Source organism: Talaromyces atroroseus (genome assembly GCF_001907595.1).
Source record: "Talaromyces atroroseus strain IBT 11181 chromosome Unknown scaffold_3, whole genome shotgun sequence".
Lineage (NCBI taxonomy): Eukaryota > Fungi > Ascomycota > Eurotiomycetes > Eurotiales > Trichocomaceae > Talaromyces > Talaromyces atroroseus.
In genome coordinates, this window is record NW_017971435.1 from 943,740 (window position 1) to 961,942 (window position 18,203).

Below are 18,203 nucleotides of genomic sequence, written 5' to 3' on the forward strand. Positions count from 1 at the left end.
AGTGTACAGCTGCATTTTGTCTACAGGTCACTGAAGACGTCATACATCGGGATCAAGGCTTTTAGCGTGCAAGGGGGTTTTGCCACTGGATTGGACTCCTATTCGCAACTATTAGACATCAGGCTTGTCGTGTCGAAAAGATACACGTTTTACATCGCCAAGACGTCATTGATGCATATCATCTTAGTTGGTGGAGTTGCCTATATGTAAATTCAGGTGAGATTTTAAGCCCTAGTTCCACTGATACCCACATTGCGGATGAATCAGGTAGGTTCTAGCCCTAATCCCTGCTCTCTAGGTCCAAACCCTGTGTTGCCAATCTAGTCGCAAAAAACACATGAGAGAAAATATTTTGATTCTGTATAGATACAAAACTACACTGCACAGCAGTGAGTGGGCTTAGAAGAGTAATTGGCGGGCACTGGGTGCCTCTTCTACCTAGGTGCTACTTACATAGGTAGTAAGATGGGATTCAAGGACAGCCACTGTCAGGATAATTGCAGCTGCTAGTCTTGCCACCGCCGGTGATCGAGACCCCGCTAAAGGTAAAATCAGAGCAGCTGCCATCACCGCAAAGAATGTAGTAGTCTTTGCCGTCGTCAGTTACCGTTCCGGTGATGTCGATGAAAGAGAATCCAGTGAAGGGAACGCCGGTGGTAGGTTTGCCCGTTGCACCGCCATTGAGATAGTCTTGCTGTACGTCGATGCCGTAGTCGGTGATGTCGGAAATAGTGATGTTTTGGTAGATGACATTGCTGACCTGTTATTTCATATCATCGGTTAGATTTCGTTGGCCATATCTTCATTGAGAGGACTTGATAGTGAGTGACAAAATTGTCAACTTACACTTCCAGTGGTCTCCGCGTTGGACTTGACTCGACATCCATTTTCACTGTTGACAATTTGAGAGTTCTCGAATGTAACTCCATCTACGGTATTGTCGCTCTTTCCACCAACTGATCCAATACTTAGACCATGGCCACCGGAGCAGTACATGTTGCTAACCACAATTTGGCTGCCACTAGTGACGGCAACACAGTCATCTTGGTTGTATACCGAGGTGTCCTGCAGAGTGACGTGTTCGCTCTTTGAAATGTCGAATCCATCGGTATTGTGTGCCGCTGCCTTTTTGCCGCTACGATCGTTGGGTTCGTCACCAGCAGTGTTGTTCAAGAGAAGACCAGCAATAGTGACATGCTCGACATTCTCGATCTCGAAGCAGTGAACAGGCCAGTTCTGGATGTTAAGATTCGTGATCTCGGAGTAGTAGAAGTCCTTGACAACGATGAAATGGTTTGGTCTGAAGGTGGGATGGATATTTAGCAATAACTCAAGAGCCAATGTTGATCAAGGGAAACAAACGGTCTGCTTACTTGGCTTGACCCCCATTGGAACCCTTGCCATCCCAATAGGCCTGTCCGTTACCATCAATCACATGTCCTTCGGCACCGGTGATGGTCACATTGGTGCCAGAAATAACAATGGTGTCGAAGTCCTTGTCGTACGTGTCGCCAAAGGTCTATTGTATCGGGGTCTTAGCTCACTGGTTGTGTAGAACAGATGGTAGAAGCGTGGAATGGCAACTTACTGTTGTACCGGCGAAAGTAACAGTAGCACCAGTCTGGAGACTTTGCAGGTTAATTGTACTCGATGGTGGCGCAGATATGTTGGACAAGACAATATTGGTGCAGGACTTCACTGCAGACGAGATTGAAGCATACTCAGTGACTACACATGCGGATTCTGTCGCCACGGTAGGGGCTGTCGTAACTGGGGCCGCGGAAACTGTTGAGACGGAGGTTGAAGACGAGAAACTAGTTGTAGTAGGGCTTGCAGTCGATGTTGGAACGGTAGCCGAGACCGTGCTGCGAGAAGCAGGGCGTGTGGTGGTGAGCAGAGTACTTTGAGCACTCGAGCTCACTACGGTGAGAGACTCAGTGGGACTCGTGGCTGTAGGGATTGAACTAGTTGCAGTCTGTACAAGACCTTCAGTCAGCAGGCAGTAATTAAGAAAATCTACGTGGGACTGATTGGCTGACCGCATCGGCAGAAGTCGTAGTCCAGGCTGTTCCAAGGCAACTGCAGGCACTGGACAGTTTCTTTGGTTCAAACGAGCACGCAGAAGCCCACTCCGGTAAGCCAGTGGTTGCTGTAACCGTTTCTGTGGTAAAAGTGGCACAGAACTCATTTACGGCAGATCTGGAGGCAGTGTAAACAGCTGCACAGGCATGTTCGGCAGGATTGTCGCACCCCAGAGCCAGGGGGAGAAAAAAGGAAAGGAAGAGCGCACTGCGCATGTTGAATGATTGGTATATGTAAACGAAGGGAACGTATAGAATACAAAGTACTAGACAAAGAGTGTAAAAGAAGGACAGAGAGGAAGCAACTGTTGTTTTGAGCCTCAAAGGTAAAATCGGTCATTCTGGGTCAAGCACTGCTACTTTATATCTTGAAAAACCAGGCGAACCATCAACCCGAAACAGATCGAACAAAACAAGACCGAAACCCTATACAGAGTAAGTGGTCCGATGGAGCCCTTTGCTGCTCGATTGGACACAGATTGATAAAGATTGATTCCGAGCCCACCGGAACCAAGGACCATTGCAAGGTATTAATTACCTTAGTATATATTAATTAATCGAAGATTCGAACTCCTGAGAAAACTCTAAACACTAACGAAATCGTCGCCGTGTTCGTAAGAAGCTTATCGACCTGTCTCGACGTTAATTTATTTAGCTGGGCACGCACATGGTTGTTTCATATAAAAAGCCGCGCCGGAAGAAGCTAATCGCGCCCATGCTTTTACATATGTCATGAAATCCATATTTCTCGGATCAATCTATTCAGGCTTCTTTACGGATTTACGGCCGGAGAAGAGATTAAGGAGGAGAAGTTAGAACTGGGTCGATATTCCGTACATTAAATTCATACTTCGAGACTTACTCCGTAGTGATACGTAGTGTCTCATACTAGGAACCCGCATTCGGTGAAGTTATCCAAACGTCACCGATGAAATACCTATGCCATGGTAACGACTGGTTATTTGATTAATTCACTTTGCTGACGCAGAAATCTCTCAATTTTGGAATGTTGTCTACTACTACAGTAATAAGCACAGCTTTCAGTTGTGTCTATGTTATTATAGTCGTCTAGGCATTAAATCAGCTACCCAAACACCAGCGGTTTCAGATCAACATCGGCCAGCCACTGTTGAGAGTAATAATGATCAACCTCGTATATCCACGCACTAACTACGTATATACGGGGTGGCTTCCCTGACGGATCTAGGTCTCAGCATCTAATACCTACGCAGTTACGTGTATGGGCCTAATCCTGCCAGCGATGGAGCGTGACAAGATCCATGTAAAGCATACCGACCGAGTGACTCATTTATTCTGGGTTACTGTAGGTCGTATCGTATGTTAGGTATTCTTCATTTAAATACTTTCCACTGTGCCAGAGAATGAGGGAGAAGAGAATCATTTCCACGGGGTCGGGTCACTTTGCTTACTTGTCGGTGGATATGCATATATTTGTTATTGTTCCACATGACTGTAACTATAATTCATAAAGTACCTAGGCAATCATTGAGCGCAACCTAAGTACAATATTAGTGCCGGATTTTTCATGTAGATAGTGTAGTCCCAACGTCAAGCAGGCTTCCACTCATAATGATGAGGTCCCTTCTGGACAACTCCAGGGTCTTCGCCAGGCTTGCCTGCCTTGTTGTATGCATGGGCGCCAAAATAGTCCATCTCAGCTTCCATAAACTGTGTGGGTAGCATCGTGCTGCTTTCATACTTCACGTATTCCAGCGATGCCGACAACGAAGGTATATATGCATCGGACTCGGTGCTTCTGAGTACAATCTCTTTCAGAGAGTCATAATTATTATGCAAGTCTCTTGACACCTCGTCGATAAGCTTCATGTTCATTATCTGAACGTCTTGGGCCAAAATAGGCTGCAGCATATCAGCAATAGCCTCGGACTGTATAATGCACCCTGCACGCCAGATCTGAATGCACTTTCCAAGGTCCACGCCCCATCCCTCATCTGCGGATGCTCGAGCAATAAGTTCCAAGCCCTGGCAGTAAGAAGAGAGAAATGATGCATAAACAGCGCGACGCAGGGTCTCGAGAAAGGCTTTCTTATCCTTGACTTGAAGGGTTTTAGGCTCGGGAATATCGAGTTTCTTAGAAATCCGAACTCGCTGGCTTCTGTTCCCACTGGCAATTCGGAGATAATGTGCGGTCGCTAGCGTTGGACCCGAAACGTGTCGGAGTGCCGTTTCCATTATTGACCATAATGGGGTTCCCTCGGTGTTATCGTCGTCTTGGACCACTTTGTCAAGAACATCATCAAGAACGTATCCACCAGCAGGATCGACGCCTTCTCCTTTACCATCACCTTGAGCCGTCTTTTTCCTGTGGCAGATATCGGCGCCAATTTCGAGTAGGAAATTGTTCCTCAATTCCCCATGCTTCGACCAATTGGTGAACACATCCCCAATCTCATCATAGCTCATACCAAGGCCTTTGTGCATGATTGCCCAAGCCTCGCAGGTTGTTGATAAGAGACCGCCTTCAATACCATTGTGACACATCTTCACATAGTGGCCAGATCCTCCCGGCCCAATATAAGTCACACATGGTTTGCCTGTCTTCTTGTCTTTAGCTGAGTACAGCTCTAGCAACGGCAAGACTTCTTGAACAATCTGCTTATCGCCACCCGGTGACAGACTTGGTCCCCTGCGAGCAGACTGATATCCACCAGAAACACCCATTCCAATCCAACTGACCCCGAGAGGCTTAAGCTCCTGCTGACGCCGCTCTGTTCGACGATAATACTCATTCCCGCCGTCGAAGATCACGTCGCCTTTCCTAAGGTTCTTCTTGATCATACCAAGAACGAAATCTGCCGGCTCTCCATGCGTGATTGAAAACATGAATAGCTTTCGCTCCCCTCGATCCTGGAGACTTTTCACAAACTCGTCGATGTTCTTGTAGCCCGTGATCTTGCCCTTAAACTGTTGCTCTGACTTACTCGCAAGCCCTGTGATTTTGTCCACATTTTGCTCGGCTACGTCCCAAATCGACACGTCAAGCCCTAGTTCTGCAAACGCGAAGGCCATCATCGAGCCCATGCTGCCGGCACCGACGACGCCAATGGCTTTCCATTGCTGAATTGGGTCCGTCATATTATCCGCTGGATTTGTGATATAGATTTAACAGAGTTCTTGTTTCGTTAAAAGTTTGCCAGGATGTATTTGGGCTGTCGGGGACGTTGAAAACGGGCTTCCAATCCGGCGTTTGCCTCCGCGACATAAACACTACGTCATTCACTAGTTTGGTCTGAAAATGCATTAATTTAATACAAAATCAAATAGTTGTATGCAAAATTGCTATCAAAAAACTTTTAAGCAAACATAAAATGATTATTCAAAAATTACAGAGCTGATGTTGGAATTACGACATACAAGTCCGCCAGGCCAAGGTAGAACCAGACTGATGTGTTTCAGTACCTGCATACCTACATTGCTATGAAGTCATTCAGCTGTTTTGAAGGTAGTTAGCAACTAGTTTCAGGGTTTAAGTCCTAGAATTTCCCAAGTGTGTATATCTAGACATACACACCGTCGCGATATTCTACGCAAGGTTAACGACCGCGGACAGAATCCATATAAAATTACTAATATGACTACATCATCATCACCAATAACCTTAAACTCTCTGCGCAAGATCCCTCTTTCCTATGCAAGCTGCTCCATCGGCAAAACTTCCGACTCTCTCCAGCAACGGCTCGAAGCAATTACAAATGCAGGATTCACTGCAATCGAGTTATCATTTCCGGACATTAAACAGTACGCCGAGCAGCTGTTAGACAAGAAGGTCGGTCCCGATGACTTTGACGAGCTGTGCCAGGCGGCAAGGGAGATTCGAAAGTTGTGCCAGCAACTGAATCTTGAAATCATGATATTGCAGCCATTTTCGAACTTCGAGGGATGGCCAAAGGGCTCATCGGATAGAGAAAAAGCTTTCTCCAAGGCCAAAGGTTGGATTCAATTGATGAATGCTTGTGGGACGGATTTGTTGCAGGTATGTTCTGTATCATCTCTCGTGAGCATAGCAAATAGCTAATACACATATCAGGTCGGCTCAACCGACAGCAGCTCAGAAGAGAAAATAACAACCAACCGCGATGAGATTGTGATTGATCTCCGTGAACTAGCAGACATGCTAGCTGAAGAAAATTACCGCATGGCGTACGAAAATTGGTGCTGGTCCACACACGCTCCAACATGGAAAGATGTCTGGGAGATCGTCAAGCAAGTTGACAGACCAAACGTCGGATTATGCCTGGACACATTTCAAACAGCCGGGGGCGAATGGGGTGATCCCACAACAGCCTCGGGCCTGATTGAACACGTATCCAAGTCTGAACTCGACAGACGATGGAAAGCCAGCATGGAAGATCTAACAGCCTCAATTCCCGCTGAGAAGATTTACTTGTTGCAAATTTCAGACGCTTACAAACCGAAGACCCCGATTGAGAAGAAGATTAAGAACGAATTGCTGCCCCGAGGCCAATGGAGTCATGACTTTCGCCCAATGCCGTATGACGGTGGCTATCTTCCGATAGAAGACGTAGCCAAAGCAGTGCTCAAGACGGGGTTTAGAGGATATTTTTCCATGGAGATCTTTGATAGTGGTCCGGACGGCACGGGGAAAACGTATAACTTGGGCCATTTTGCAAAATCTGCTATGGAGAATATGCAGAGATTGTTGAAGAATGTCTCGGATAAAAGTACCTAATTGAGATACATAATAGGTGAGTATTGATGGAGTGATAGAGCTTAATCTACTTTTTTTAACCCAATAAAATTCCCAAGTTTGTGCACCATTGTAATACATTTTAAGTTCATAAGTCTCGCAGAATACTTCCTTTCAAAGCATAATCAACACAACATCGATCCAGGAACCATATCCATGTGATTATCAAACATCTGCAATTCTGCACCGAACTTCAATAGCTTCATCGATTTTGGGTCTATGCGACAGCCTTGACGTCACTATAGCTTTCTGCAGGCCGAGCCGTCTGAACCCTAAAGCAACATCAAGTGTAACAGCTATATTTCTAATATATTCGAGAATATTTGACTGGTAGATTTTCTTTCTAAGTTCTCTATCAAGAGGCTATAACAAGACAGTTTGGGTATATAACTAATTTGTAGCTACATACGTGATTGGAATCAATCCGAGGCTTACAGAATGATGGAAGTTGTAGTAATAAATGCTAGGAAAAACGAGCGTCTTGGTTAGGAAAGAGTGGGATTCATGAACACTATCTAGTCTCTATAATATCAATTGGCTTTTCATACATGGATGCAATTCGTATCGAAGCATGGCGGACATGAAAGATTCTAGGTCATCAAGACGTACAAAGGAGTTTTATTGACTGGTTATCAAATCAGCAATCTTTTCAGCAAATGCATACACAGTAGACTGCGGATGGCCTGGCGGCAAAAACGGAAAGCTACTGGCATCGACAACCCGAAGACTCTGGACTCCGTACACCCGGGCCTGGCTATCCACAACAGCCGTGGTGTCATTTTTCCGGCCCATCTTGCAGGTTGCCGAGGCATGGTAGACAGTGGTCATACTTTCGGCGATGATCTGCTTGATCTGGGCGTCTGTCGAGTAATTGAAGCCTGGAAAAGCTTCATTCGGATCGGCAACACCGAGATCGGCCAAAATTGCCCATAGCTCGCGCTGGCGTTTGAATGCCTCAATAGCTAACTCTGAATCGGCCGGGTCTGCCAGCCAGTTAGGATTGATGAGCGGTGGGATATTCATAGAATCACTCTGCAGTTTCACTGTCCCACGGGAAAGAGGTGCCACAAGCGCTGTACTGAGAGTTGCATAGTTGTGACCATCATGTGGATCGCCTGTCTGTTTGTCTAGGTTGTATCCGTTGTATGCGGAAACTGGCAGCCATTCAAGCTCCGGCCAGTCAGGGGGAAACCTGGTATCGAGCGCTCGTCGGGACTGACTGCTCAGTTGAGACCGGAACGGCTCTGGAAGCTTCTCCCAACCGTAGACACCCGGACCAAAAATGGAAAGAGGGCCCGTTGCGTTGTAGACGTAGGATGAAATACTCTCAGCAGCCAGCGTGTGGTTGTTTACAGATGCTGATGCCGTGTTAACGTTAACACGGTGACCAATGCCAAATATCGGGTGGTCTTGCATGTTCTCGCCCACACCTGTGAGGTTGCTGATACATGAGATGCCAAATCCGGCCAACTCATCACAAGGGCCGATGCCAGACACCATGAGCAGCTGGGGTGATTGGAAAGCGCCGGCCGAGAGGATAACCTCCTTTCGTGCGGTCAATGTGAAGTTTATTGCCGGTGTACCAAAAAACCCAGCAGTCGACACATGAAGCCCAGTCGCGGTATTGTTGCTGTCGAACAAAATCTTTTGAGCAAGAGTGTTCTTGTATACGGTCAATGGGAAACCGGCATGCAGGGCGTAGCTGAGAAAGCTAGATTCGGATGACTCTCGCCAGGCGTTGCTGGGATCGATAGTCAAGGTCGCATAAGCAGAACCCAGCAGCTTACCACTGTCAAGACCATCGATCTCTGACATATTGGCCTTGATAAGTGCCTGCTGTGCCCATGTTCCGAATGGGTCTACGTAATTGCTGAACGATACTTTCAAGGGCCCACCTGCTGGGCTAAACACGCTTGGATCCTGCTTGTTTGAAGAATTCGTGTACATAGCCGGGCTCGGAGGAGTATAGTTGACAGACTTTTCGTAGTAAGGTAAAAGAGCATCCCAGGTATAGCTCTGATCGCCAACATCGTCAGCCCATTGCTGCAAGCTATCCACAGTAGGTCTCTGGTACAACATGTAATTACGAGCAGAAGAGCCTCCCAGTGTCTTCCCGCGAGCATAGTGCAGTGTACGGTTAGCTGACCCGATTTGCGGGGTAGTCGCAAAGCCCCAGTCCACGAGGGGATTATAGTTGTCCACATCGGAGCCTGTAAAATAGGTGGCATAGCCAGGGACAATGGAGAGATTCCCGTTGTCGATCTCATAGAAGCCCCCCGCTTCAACGATAGCCACGCTGGCACCACCTTCTGCCAGTCGCGTACCAATGGTCAGTCCGGCGTTCCCACCGCCGGCGATCACATAGTCGAAGGTGGCATTGGCTACTGGAGGGCCAAAATGAGTGCCTAGGAGCGGGCCACGCTGACCGTAATCAAATATTTCGAGTTGGAGTGCTGGCGAAATAGCCGCGAAGGCTGGCCCTGTCAGCAGCCCCAGCGTTGCAAAGCGCAAGGCGTGCGGTCCCATCACAGCACTTGTGCATGCACCGAAAAGCCAAGAGACGCAGGAGAGGCAGCCGTTGGTTTAACTTTGTTCACCGAGTACGAGCCAGCCAGATCGTTGGTGTACCAGAAATTGAGCAAGACAACTGAGAGGAAGAAACCTTGAGGAGAAAAAAGCAAAAAAAAAAACAGATCCTAGAGGCAACGGGGCGATTATACGTACCTGCATAGCCGACTCCCCAGCCACTGAATTTTGTTTCGGGTGAGTCAGCTCTCTCCGCAAGTCAAAACGTGGCCTCACAGCAGCATAGTTACCCCTTCGCGCACGCTGTGAGGAGCATCGGCGCCGTCCAGCGTAGTACGCAGGCTAGAAGCAAGCGTAATTGGATTGCGGCACGACAAAGCTGGAGAGACGGGCGCTAACGGCGCTAGTCCCGACGCAAGGTCCGCGCTAAGCGGCTAGCGTAGCTGCTGTGCTCCAATGCAGTGTTATAGCGCGGAAATTACCAATCAAAAGCTGAAGGATTTGTCTGGTTCTCCCTGGACCCACCATAAAAATGGGGCAATACCGCCAATGTAGCCAATCAGGAGCCATATTCCGCTGCTGTTTTACTAAATTCTCACGCTCAATTACGCAAATGAAGATCCAATACGAGACCCTTCTCCACCCTGGTAGTACCCTGAAAGCCTCCAGAGTCATCATCGTAAGAAGACATTGTTGCAACGAAAATTTCTTTGCTATCAGATCAAGTCCTTCCGTTCTTCTCTTAGCTCCTCTCTTGTCTTCCTTCAATTTTCCTCCTTGTGGCAGACACGCTACGCAGAAAATGTGATTGCGTTTGCTCATTCGGTGTCTTGACTGATCTGATATGGCCCCGGATCAAGGATGGAAGATATATGTGGGAACCTTGACTACAATCGTGCCAGCAACTGCGGCTGTGTGTGCGAGGTTCCTGGCAAGATGGATAGCGGGCATACCATATTGGTGGGATGACTGGATGGTGGTGATAGCCCTGGTTTGTTTCCCTTTGCGTGTCTCTAATGCGTCGAGGTCATGTCTCTATTTGCTCATATTTTGCAACAGATTGACTGCTGGGCCATGGCCGGTCTGCGGCTGGCAGAAGTGATTTACTTGGGCCAAGGACAGCATTCCGCCGATTTGCCCTCGGAGACCGTCGTCAAATTCCTCAAGGTGTGTGGTGGAATTGGAGCAGGCCAATTTGATTGATTCGCTTCTAACCAATGCCAATGACCAGAGTTTCATTGCTGTTCAAATGCTCTATTTTATCGATGTCGTATCCACGAAAGCCGCCTTTCTATTTCTCTACTATCGAATCTTTGGCGTGAATCTGTGGTTCCGACGCATCCTCTATTTCATTGCTGCCCTACTCGTCGCCTTTTTCATCGCTTGCCCAACTGTTGCTGTGGCTGGATGTCATCCGGTTTCCTACTTTTGGAACAGAAATCAGGCCGGGTCGTGTATCAATGAGACCAATTTCTTCCGCTGGAATGGGATTGCAAATGTCATTCTTGACTTTATCATTTTCTGTCTGCCGATACCTATGACCTTTCGCTTGAATGCAACCCTACGGCAGAAACTGATCATTTGTTCTATGTTCGCCCTTGGGTTTTTGTAAGTTCATCATCTATTTATCATTTTGGGCAACACGCTGGAAAAGCTTGTATCACCCACTCGACGAATAACGGGTACTAACAAGCGGAAAGTGTCTGCGTGGTATCTATCATTCGTATCATCGTTTTCGGAGACCAGAGAAAAGATGACATGACCTGGTCCACCACCGATTCCGCTACGTGGTCTTCTATCGAGCAGGCTCTCTCCATAATTTGCATCTGTCTGCCAACTCTGCGTCCCTTATTCCGATCTCTATGGGGCTCTACCCTCGATAATGAATCTAATCAGCGAAACAAATACCAATCCGACTCTCGTTCCAAAACACCGAGCAATGGTATCGCGCTTTCACGGCTTAATTCGTCCGGTGAGGCGGATAGTACAGCCGAATTTGCGAGACTTTCAAATAATGAAGACCGCGACGACGATGATGATGACGAAAGTCGGTCGCGGTCACTCCATGGTTCAAATGACGGCCATGCTAACTTACATAATACATGAATACTAAGTAAGATACTATTGAAATGTTCAAACCGTTCAATATAGCCTGGAGGCCTCCAGATGTACTTTTCAAGCTTCCTACGTTAAGCTGCCGTCGTAGGGATTTAGATCTTCCTTTCAATGTGAGGGCCAATGAGGAGACACTTATTCTTGTCTATAATTCAGGGGTTTGAGCTTGGCCCAGCCGCTTTCCGAGGTTTCATAAAGCTACATCAAATAACCTTGCGACTCGGCAATTCTGAAGTGCCCAGATGACCCCAGATACCGAGATATCCGGATAGAGCTGTAACGAGCCTAGCATCTTACATTGTGCATTTAAGCTGCGTTTTACGACTGCATAAATATCGCCCATTAGCACTTTTGCAATTCATTTCCTCGCTGTCTATGCACCCGTTCGATATCACTACTAGCCACTCCGGTCTCATCATGAAGAACATCGGGAAAGAACAGAGAGCGTATGAGAAACATATTTCCATCAGAGAAGCTTAAATTCTAACCTCAATAACCCTACGCCCATTTACCAAGTTGGATGGTGGACAGTGATGACGATCGTTGCACTAGCTTTCCTAAATAGCTGCGCCGCCATCACAAATACAGTACGGCATCGATCATTACTCAAGAGCACTCTGAGCATTTATTTAATTGCCCCGCTAGCTTTTATAGACAATCACTATCATGAATTTCCAGATTGAAGACCTTGGATGCCCATCTCTGGGTCAGCTCATCGGACAGCACTGATCGTTGCAGAAAATACCTTGACTGGCTTAGCGAATGCGAGATGTGTAAGTCTCAATGCTGAGTTATACGATATATGCTGACAACATGCTGACTGGCAGTGTGGTATCTAGGTCATGGGAGTCCACCGATTTTGAAACACAAAACGTCCCAGTCTCTCTATTTGTCTTTCTGTGGATGGCAGACGTCTGGTTAATACGACATTTAACAGACTTGTTGCTGCCTAACATCCAGATCGATGCAAGCCAGAATAAAAAGAGTATTTAGCCGATGTCCGACGAATAAAATGAAGCAATTCAAACTGTACCCGAATATCATTGGATGAATACGTAGTGTTTCTGCAATCTGCTTCTTAAAGCCCACTCGGTAGGAGAGTATTCTCAATGGAGTAAATAAATCATTCTTAAGAATTAGGGTTACACGACAGTCGGGAAATGCAAGCACCAGAATCTATATGCCCTTTGACTATCTAAACCGAGGCAGATGATGTCGCAAAATACGGAATGAAGGAACTCAGCCAGCCACTGCCGCAATGCGGCGGTCACACACATACTCTTGCAGGAAATGAAGTAGTGGTGTCAAGCGCAGACTACGTCTTCTCGTGCTCAGATTTATGGCAGTTATAGCAAGGGAAAGATCTAGATGATTGGTTGCGGAATATGCAAATCACTACATTAGCCCCATCCGTGTATGCCGGGTTGATTCGATAGGAACCCCCATCTCGCTTCTGCTATACAGACCAGGGCTGATGGCGGCTTTTCACGGACTGAAATTCGGAAAAAATTAGCCATTTTGGATAAGTTCTACCCAAAGCTCAGGTTGGGGCCCAACCCAAGTGGATTGATATATTCTAATCCGGAGTCCTTGAAGATATATTAGACTTTCAGAGGAAATGTCGCCCTTAATGTAGCTTATTCAAGGTTATCACTCTTATCATCGAATTACCCAGCTAACCGCCAAGATCGATATGCCTGGATATCCCATTCAACGACTGCGAGAGCGGGCAGACAAAGCCTGGAGCTATGAATCAGTTAACTTTACTCTTGGGGAGCTACGACTGATAACAGTTAGGGACCTACTAGAAGCCGATAATGCTACCATAATTCTCTCCGAATGGAGAGGGCTGAACCTCGTTCAACCAAGTGGGCATGTACCGAAATATGCAACCATCTCTCACTCATGGGCGCCGAGTGAAGAAGTCCAGAGACTCAGTGCGGCCGCTTACCGACCCCTAAGAATTGACCTTGGGAATAACAAATACCATGAAGTCAGTTGGCAGGGACTGGTTGAAGCTGCCAAAGCAGCCCAGCATCTCGGGTGTGTCTTTCTCTGGCTGGACTTGGTATGCGTCCATCAGGACTCTTCGGAAGATAAAAAGCTCCAAATTCAGCATATGGGACATGTCTATGAGAAATCTACCGCAGTCATTGTCATGCCCGGCGGCGTTGCAGCGACTCAGGGACCCGAGTACTACGCCCCATGGATTACTCGTGCGTGGACATTACAAGAAGCCACGCTCTCCCCTTCCAATGTGTATGTTCTGATCAGAGCCGCTAAGAGAGATCCCAATTATGACTACGAAATTATTAGTACCGGACCGAGGTACCTAGTCGATAATGTAGACGACAAAATTGCTTTGTCAAAGCTTCAAGATCTACTCAGTTGCCGGAAAACTACTGGCCTAAAGATTACCAAGGTTGATAAAGTGACCAAGGAGCGAACTCGAGTCAAGTTTATTGTCAAGTGCTTCGGGGATGATGAATCGCTTATTACGGCTTTGGAAGGGGTATTAAGCGGACGCACAGAGGCAATGAAGAAGTCGGCGGCATGGAGGAGTATCTGGCTGCGGACATCGACGAAACCACAGGACATGGTCTTCAGTGTCATGCATCTCCTCGGGGTGAGTATCAAGGTCGACTACCATCGAACTCGGGATGATCTCATTCTCGAACTGGCTAGAAAGACAAAGGCATTCCCGTCATGGCTGGATATTGGAGAGGACATGCCGTACGACTCTCGATTCGGGCTTGTCCCTGCAATCCCTATATTTCATCCCAATGACACTCCGTCCTACAGAATTGCCAACCGGCTGGTGCCTGCCAACACGCTCATTGAGCATGGAACATTTATACACGACTACGATATCAAGATACAGACGTCTACCACCGCCACTTTTGAAGGTGACCTTATCTGCGCCAAAATATTCCTGATCCATGATCAGAACTCCAGTCATCCATCGATATTCGACCTGAGTGGAGATAAACATACCTTTGGGAAGTTGGATCATGCCACAGGATCGCACGTAGTGGTTCTCGGGGAGGCACAAGTATATGGTCTTGGACATTTGGGTGTTTTCCAGTACGCAGGACCACAGGTTATTTTTATTGGGAAATCTGCGCAAGGCGAATGGGAGAGAATCGGCAAAAGAACGACTATCCCGAAGTCATATGTTGATAATGCCGGCAGATGGCATCTTACAATTGGAGGACCGCCAGGATCTGAATTCACGCCGTGTAATTGCTAATGCGTAATTCTTTTGATGTTTAGTGCCTGGGTATCTTGTTTATATTACTTCTAGTGTTGGAATCCACATACCTTACATAAGGTAGGTAATCGGCAAGGTCTGTGAATAAGTATCCTAGATACCTAGGTAGGTAGTGGCTGTTTATTGTAAATGTTTCAGCGGTTGTGTCGTCTCATTCTAGAATGCGAAGTCCATGCTACACTCACATTGACTTGAGTGATTGACTTGCTTTGGCTTTTTGGAGCGGGCTGATAAATTGAAGGTTGGAATACGTAATGGTTGGGCTTCAGTTTGGGTCTTGTATCTCTACAAGATCTCGGATATTTCTCATAAACTCCAAGAATTGTACGTATCTTTTTTTTCTTAAAGGAGAGAAGGAGCGCGTGCGAGAGAGAGAGAACTATAATAGATCACATTAAATCCTTGGGGCCCCGTCGTCCTCCAAATACTCCATTCATCAGGCTGCACAGTAGCCACGACCTCTGCGAGTTTGAGAGCTATCCTTTGGTCCATGGATGGACGAAAGAGGACACCACCAGGCTGCACTGGGCAAAATCCGTTGGTTTTCCAGATATTTTCTCCGTCGTTTAAATGTTACAAAGCTGGCTTTTTGTTGGCGCATTGGAAGCCTTGACTGGAAGCCGCATTTCAAGGTCCGACTTTATTCTGCATAACAACCCGCAAAGTCCACCATGAATATCAACTGCATTCATGGCCCACCTCCTCGAGACATGGTGCAAATCCTTGACAGAACTGCCTTCGGATGAGCAAGAAAGAGCACTGACAAATGCAGGCAGCATCCTGTCTGAAATGAATTTTTGGTGTTTGAATGTTTGCCATTTCTCATCCTCAGACAAGGATTTATGAGCAAGAGTGGACTTCCTCCACCATCCCCCTTAGAGCAAGCTATAGACGACACGGCGAGACTGATCACGCTTGTAGGCGAGGAAATTGGATCATGCGTAGCAACAATGGACCGGCGCGGGAATAGCCGATTTCGTGGCTGCTACGCCTTTTCGCAACAGGCACGTTTGGCCCGTCGTCTGACGAGAGGAGGCTGGTACCCTTTCGTTGCCAGGGCCATGATGAAATTTTGATACGGCATTGTGGAATATGCCTGTTCGTTCCCCGTCTAGGGTGTTTACAAGTGCCATAGTCCGTGTTCCACTACATGCTGTGTCGCATATAGTATTGACGAGGAGCATTATATCAATCGGCATGCTGCGAAGAATTGTACATGTGAAGAACTGAAGCCCCAGTTTACTGAGATTCAGCGCATCATTCTTGAAGGAGACACCCCTGTTATCAAAGTAATATCATCGTACTCCTCACCGTCTCAAAACATCACGATAGAGATCAGGGATGCTAAAGATCTGTCTCCGCCCAAACAGCTATATCAAAAATGCCCATGTCTGGTCTGATGGGATTGGCAGCACAACAGAGAATGGATTACCGGGTTGTCTGTTGGAAGTTCTCAATATATACATCCACGTATCCTCTGGAAAGGGTCGGATGAAACCCTTCTTGTGTCTATTGGAAAGATCTTGACAAGAGCATTCTTTTTCTTGAAGGAGAGCGGATGAAAGAATATGGTTGGAAATAGGCGAAAAAAGTCATTTCTGGCAAACAGTCAAGGCAAGTCATACGTAGATCCCGGTCGAAAGACCAGTCCATTCCGAAACGACACTGCTGAGTGCTTGAAACAAGGCGGCCCTCGTGGGAAGTTCTGGCTGTCGAAAATGCCTCGGATATTGGATTTGCATGATCATGAATTACAGTAAGGTTAGCTGCGGATTTCTTTGACCGGCTATGAATCAGAATTCTTCCTGAACGATCGAACGAAGGTGATCGTATCACGTTTGATTCAATTATTGCCCTGGAGCCAGTGAGTTTCAAGCATCTCCAAATTGTAATATGCTCTATTTTCAAATCCAGCGAGATATTTGGCGGCCAGGCAAGCGATCTTCCGGTACTTGAATACACGGGAAATGTCGTCGTTAGGGCTATCTGAACGTGACAAATTCGACAAGGACAGGACAGTGGAAGCCAGAGAAAGCTTTTCTGACATTGTAATATGTTAATTTACTTGTTTTCTTCTTATTGTATCATTTACATGCTGTTTCGTATGAACAACTACTCTGTTTTCGACTAAATGGTAGGTAAATATCAGTTCATTCATTAGATTAATAGTTCTAAACACAACAATTCAAATAATTAGACCATCAGGTATCTATAAACAAGAAATCACTCCAGCCAGCGCGAAATGGCAGTTGCAAGCGCCTCCTTCAACCAAGGCTCTTCTATGCTAAACGTGTTATCAAATCCATGAACCCCCTCCTGGATTGAAAGCACAATGTTATCCGCGCCTTGTCGACCGCGCAACTTTTCTCTGGCAGCATTGACAAAACGCTCACTAAGTGTCACAGGTACCACAGGGTCCTGCGCACCATGCAAGATGACCAGTCCACCTAGTGGGAGCTTTGTGTCAGGCTGTTCAAGACGCTGCAATTGGTAAAGACGCTCGCGGTGAACTGGCGAGGCTAACGAATCCCGATCATAGCATTTAAACAAAAGGGCCTTGGTACGAAAAAAAGAGTGGAATAATGCCATCCTCAAGTCTGAGTCATCACTTGACACGGTATTGCCAGCGTTAATTGTTTTCTGGAGCTCCAAAAGAGCTGATTCTGGGATTTGCGGGGCCAGGGCCGGGGTCTGGTCGGTCTCAACTGGTCCATCTTGATTGAACATGGGATATCCGGCTGTCGCTGCTCTGATATCTTCTGGGTAGGTCATCGCAAGGTATACGCTCAGCAGACCACCGGCTGATTCTCCGGTTGTGATGACGCGGTCGAGGTCAAGTTCAATCGGTGTTGGCAAAGCCGCGAGCAGATTCGCGCTATCGCTCGAGTGCAGCCATCTCCACCAGTCATCGATGTCTGATAGAACCTCGACAGCGGTCGATTCTGGCATCATGCGATAGTTGGCACAAGCAATAACTGCATTGTGTTTCTCGGCGAGTTCGAGCACCCATATAGGAAACCAAGGGCTATACAACGAATCGCCAAATATCTGCTCCGATAGTGTTTTATTAGTTACAAAGGTCATTGATATTTGAGAAAATAATTCGAGAGTTCTATACGTACCAATCCACCACCATGAAACTGAGTGATTACTGGGACCTTCTCCCCAGCCCTCAGAGACTTGGGAATCATGAAATCGGCGCGGATTCCATGGTCACCGACAGTTTTATAGTTTGCCTGGAAAATTGAGAAGTTGGAAAACCTCGGGGACAGTGCCGAGCCCTCAATTAGAGCCTTTGTGGACTGTGTGGGATCGCGAATAAAAGGCATTGTGAGTGTTGTTGGGGAAGGTATGATGATAATATAAGAGAGGCTGGTGATAAAAGTAGCACAGTAGTATTGTTCTATTTGTTGTTGTCGATATAGATACATCAAACCAATTCAGCAGACACATCTCAGGA

The 18,203-nt window shown here is 46.9% G+C and overlaps 7 protein-coding genes across 7 annotated transcripts; 3 read left to right on the plus strand and 4 right to left on the minus strand.

Annotated features, from left to right (window-relative positions):
- Positions 1–472: 472 nt before the first annotated feature.
- UA08_03373 (hypothetical protein) lies at positions 473–2,297 on the minus strand (the record flags this gene model as incomplete). The annotated part of the gene is made up of 5 exons (XM_020265667.1): positions 473–760; positions 847–1,300; positions 1,374–1,519; positions 1,589–1,975; positions 2,040–2,297. 5 exons carry the CDS (start codon positions 2,295–2,297, stop codon positions 473–475), a joined length of 1,533 nt encoding a protein of 510 aa, XP_020121589.1.
- Positions 2,298–3,650: 1,353 nt separating this feature from the next.
- UA08_03374 (6-phosphogluconate dehydrogenase, decarboxylating) lies at positions 3,651–5,198 on the minus strand (the record flags this gene model as incomplete). Its single annotated transcript, XM_020265668.1, has 1 exon — positions 3,651–5,198. One exon carries the CDS (start codon positions 5,196–5,198, stop codon positions 3,651–3,653), a length of 1,548 nt encoding a protein of 515 aa, XP_020121588.1.
- Positions 5,199–5,694: 496 nt separating this feature from the next.
- UA08_03375 (hypothetical protein) lies at positions 5,695–6,813 on the plus strand (the record flags this gene model as incomplete). Its single annotated transcript, XM_020265669.1, has 2 exons — positions 5,695–6,096; positions 6,151–6,813. The coding sequence occupies 2 exons, from the start codon at positions 5,695–5,697 to the stop codon at positions 6,811–6,813; spliced, it is 1,065 nt and encodes a 354-aa protein (XP_020121587.1).
- A 636-nt stretch (positions 6,814–7,449) lies between these two features.
- Positions 7,450–9,357, minus strand: UA08_03376 (hypothetical protein; the record flags this gene model as incomplete). Its single annotated transcript, XM_020265670.1, has 1 exon — positions 7,450–9,357. One exon carries the CDS (start codon positions 9,355–9,357, stop codon positions 7,450–7,452), a length of 1,908 nt encoding a protein of 635 aa, XP_020121586.1.
- Positions 9,358–10,201: 844 nt separating this feature from the next.
- UA08_03377 (hypothetical protein) lies at positions 10,202–11,463 on the plus strand (the record flags this gene model as incomplete). Its single annotated transcript, XM_020265671.1, has 4 exons — positions 10,202–10,348; positions 10,417–10,524; positions 10,589–10,965; positions 11,058–11,463. The coding sequence occupies 4 exons, from the start codon at positions 10,202–10,204 to the stop codon at positions 11,461–11,463; spliced, it is 1,038 nt and encodes a 345-aa protein (XP_020121754.1).
- A 1,702-nt stretch (positions 11,464–13,165) lies between these two features.
- Positions 13,166–14,722, plus strand: UA08_03378 (hypothetical protein; the record flags this gene model as incomplete). Its single annotated transcript, XM_020265672.1, has 1 exon — positions 13,166–14,722. One exon carries the CDS (start codon positions 13,166–13,168, stop codon positions 14,720–14,722), a length of 1,557 nt encoding a protein of 518 aa, XP_020121753.1.
- Positions 14,723–16,966: 2,244 nt separating this feature from the next.
- Positions 16,967–18,072, minus strand: UA08_03379 (hypothetical protein; the record flags this gene model as incomplete). The annotated part of the gene is made up of 2 exons (XM_020265673.1): positions 16,967–17,791; positions 17,866–18,072. 2 exons carry the CDS (start codon positions 18,070–18,072, stop codon positions 16,967–16,969), a joined length of 1,032 nt encoding a protein of 343 aa, XP_020121337.1.
- Positions 18,073–18,203: the final 131 nt, after the last annotated feature.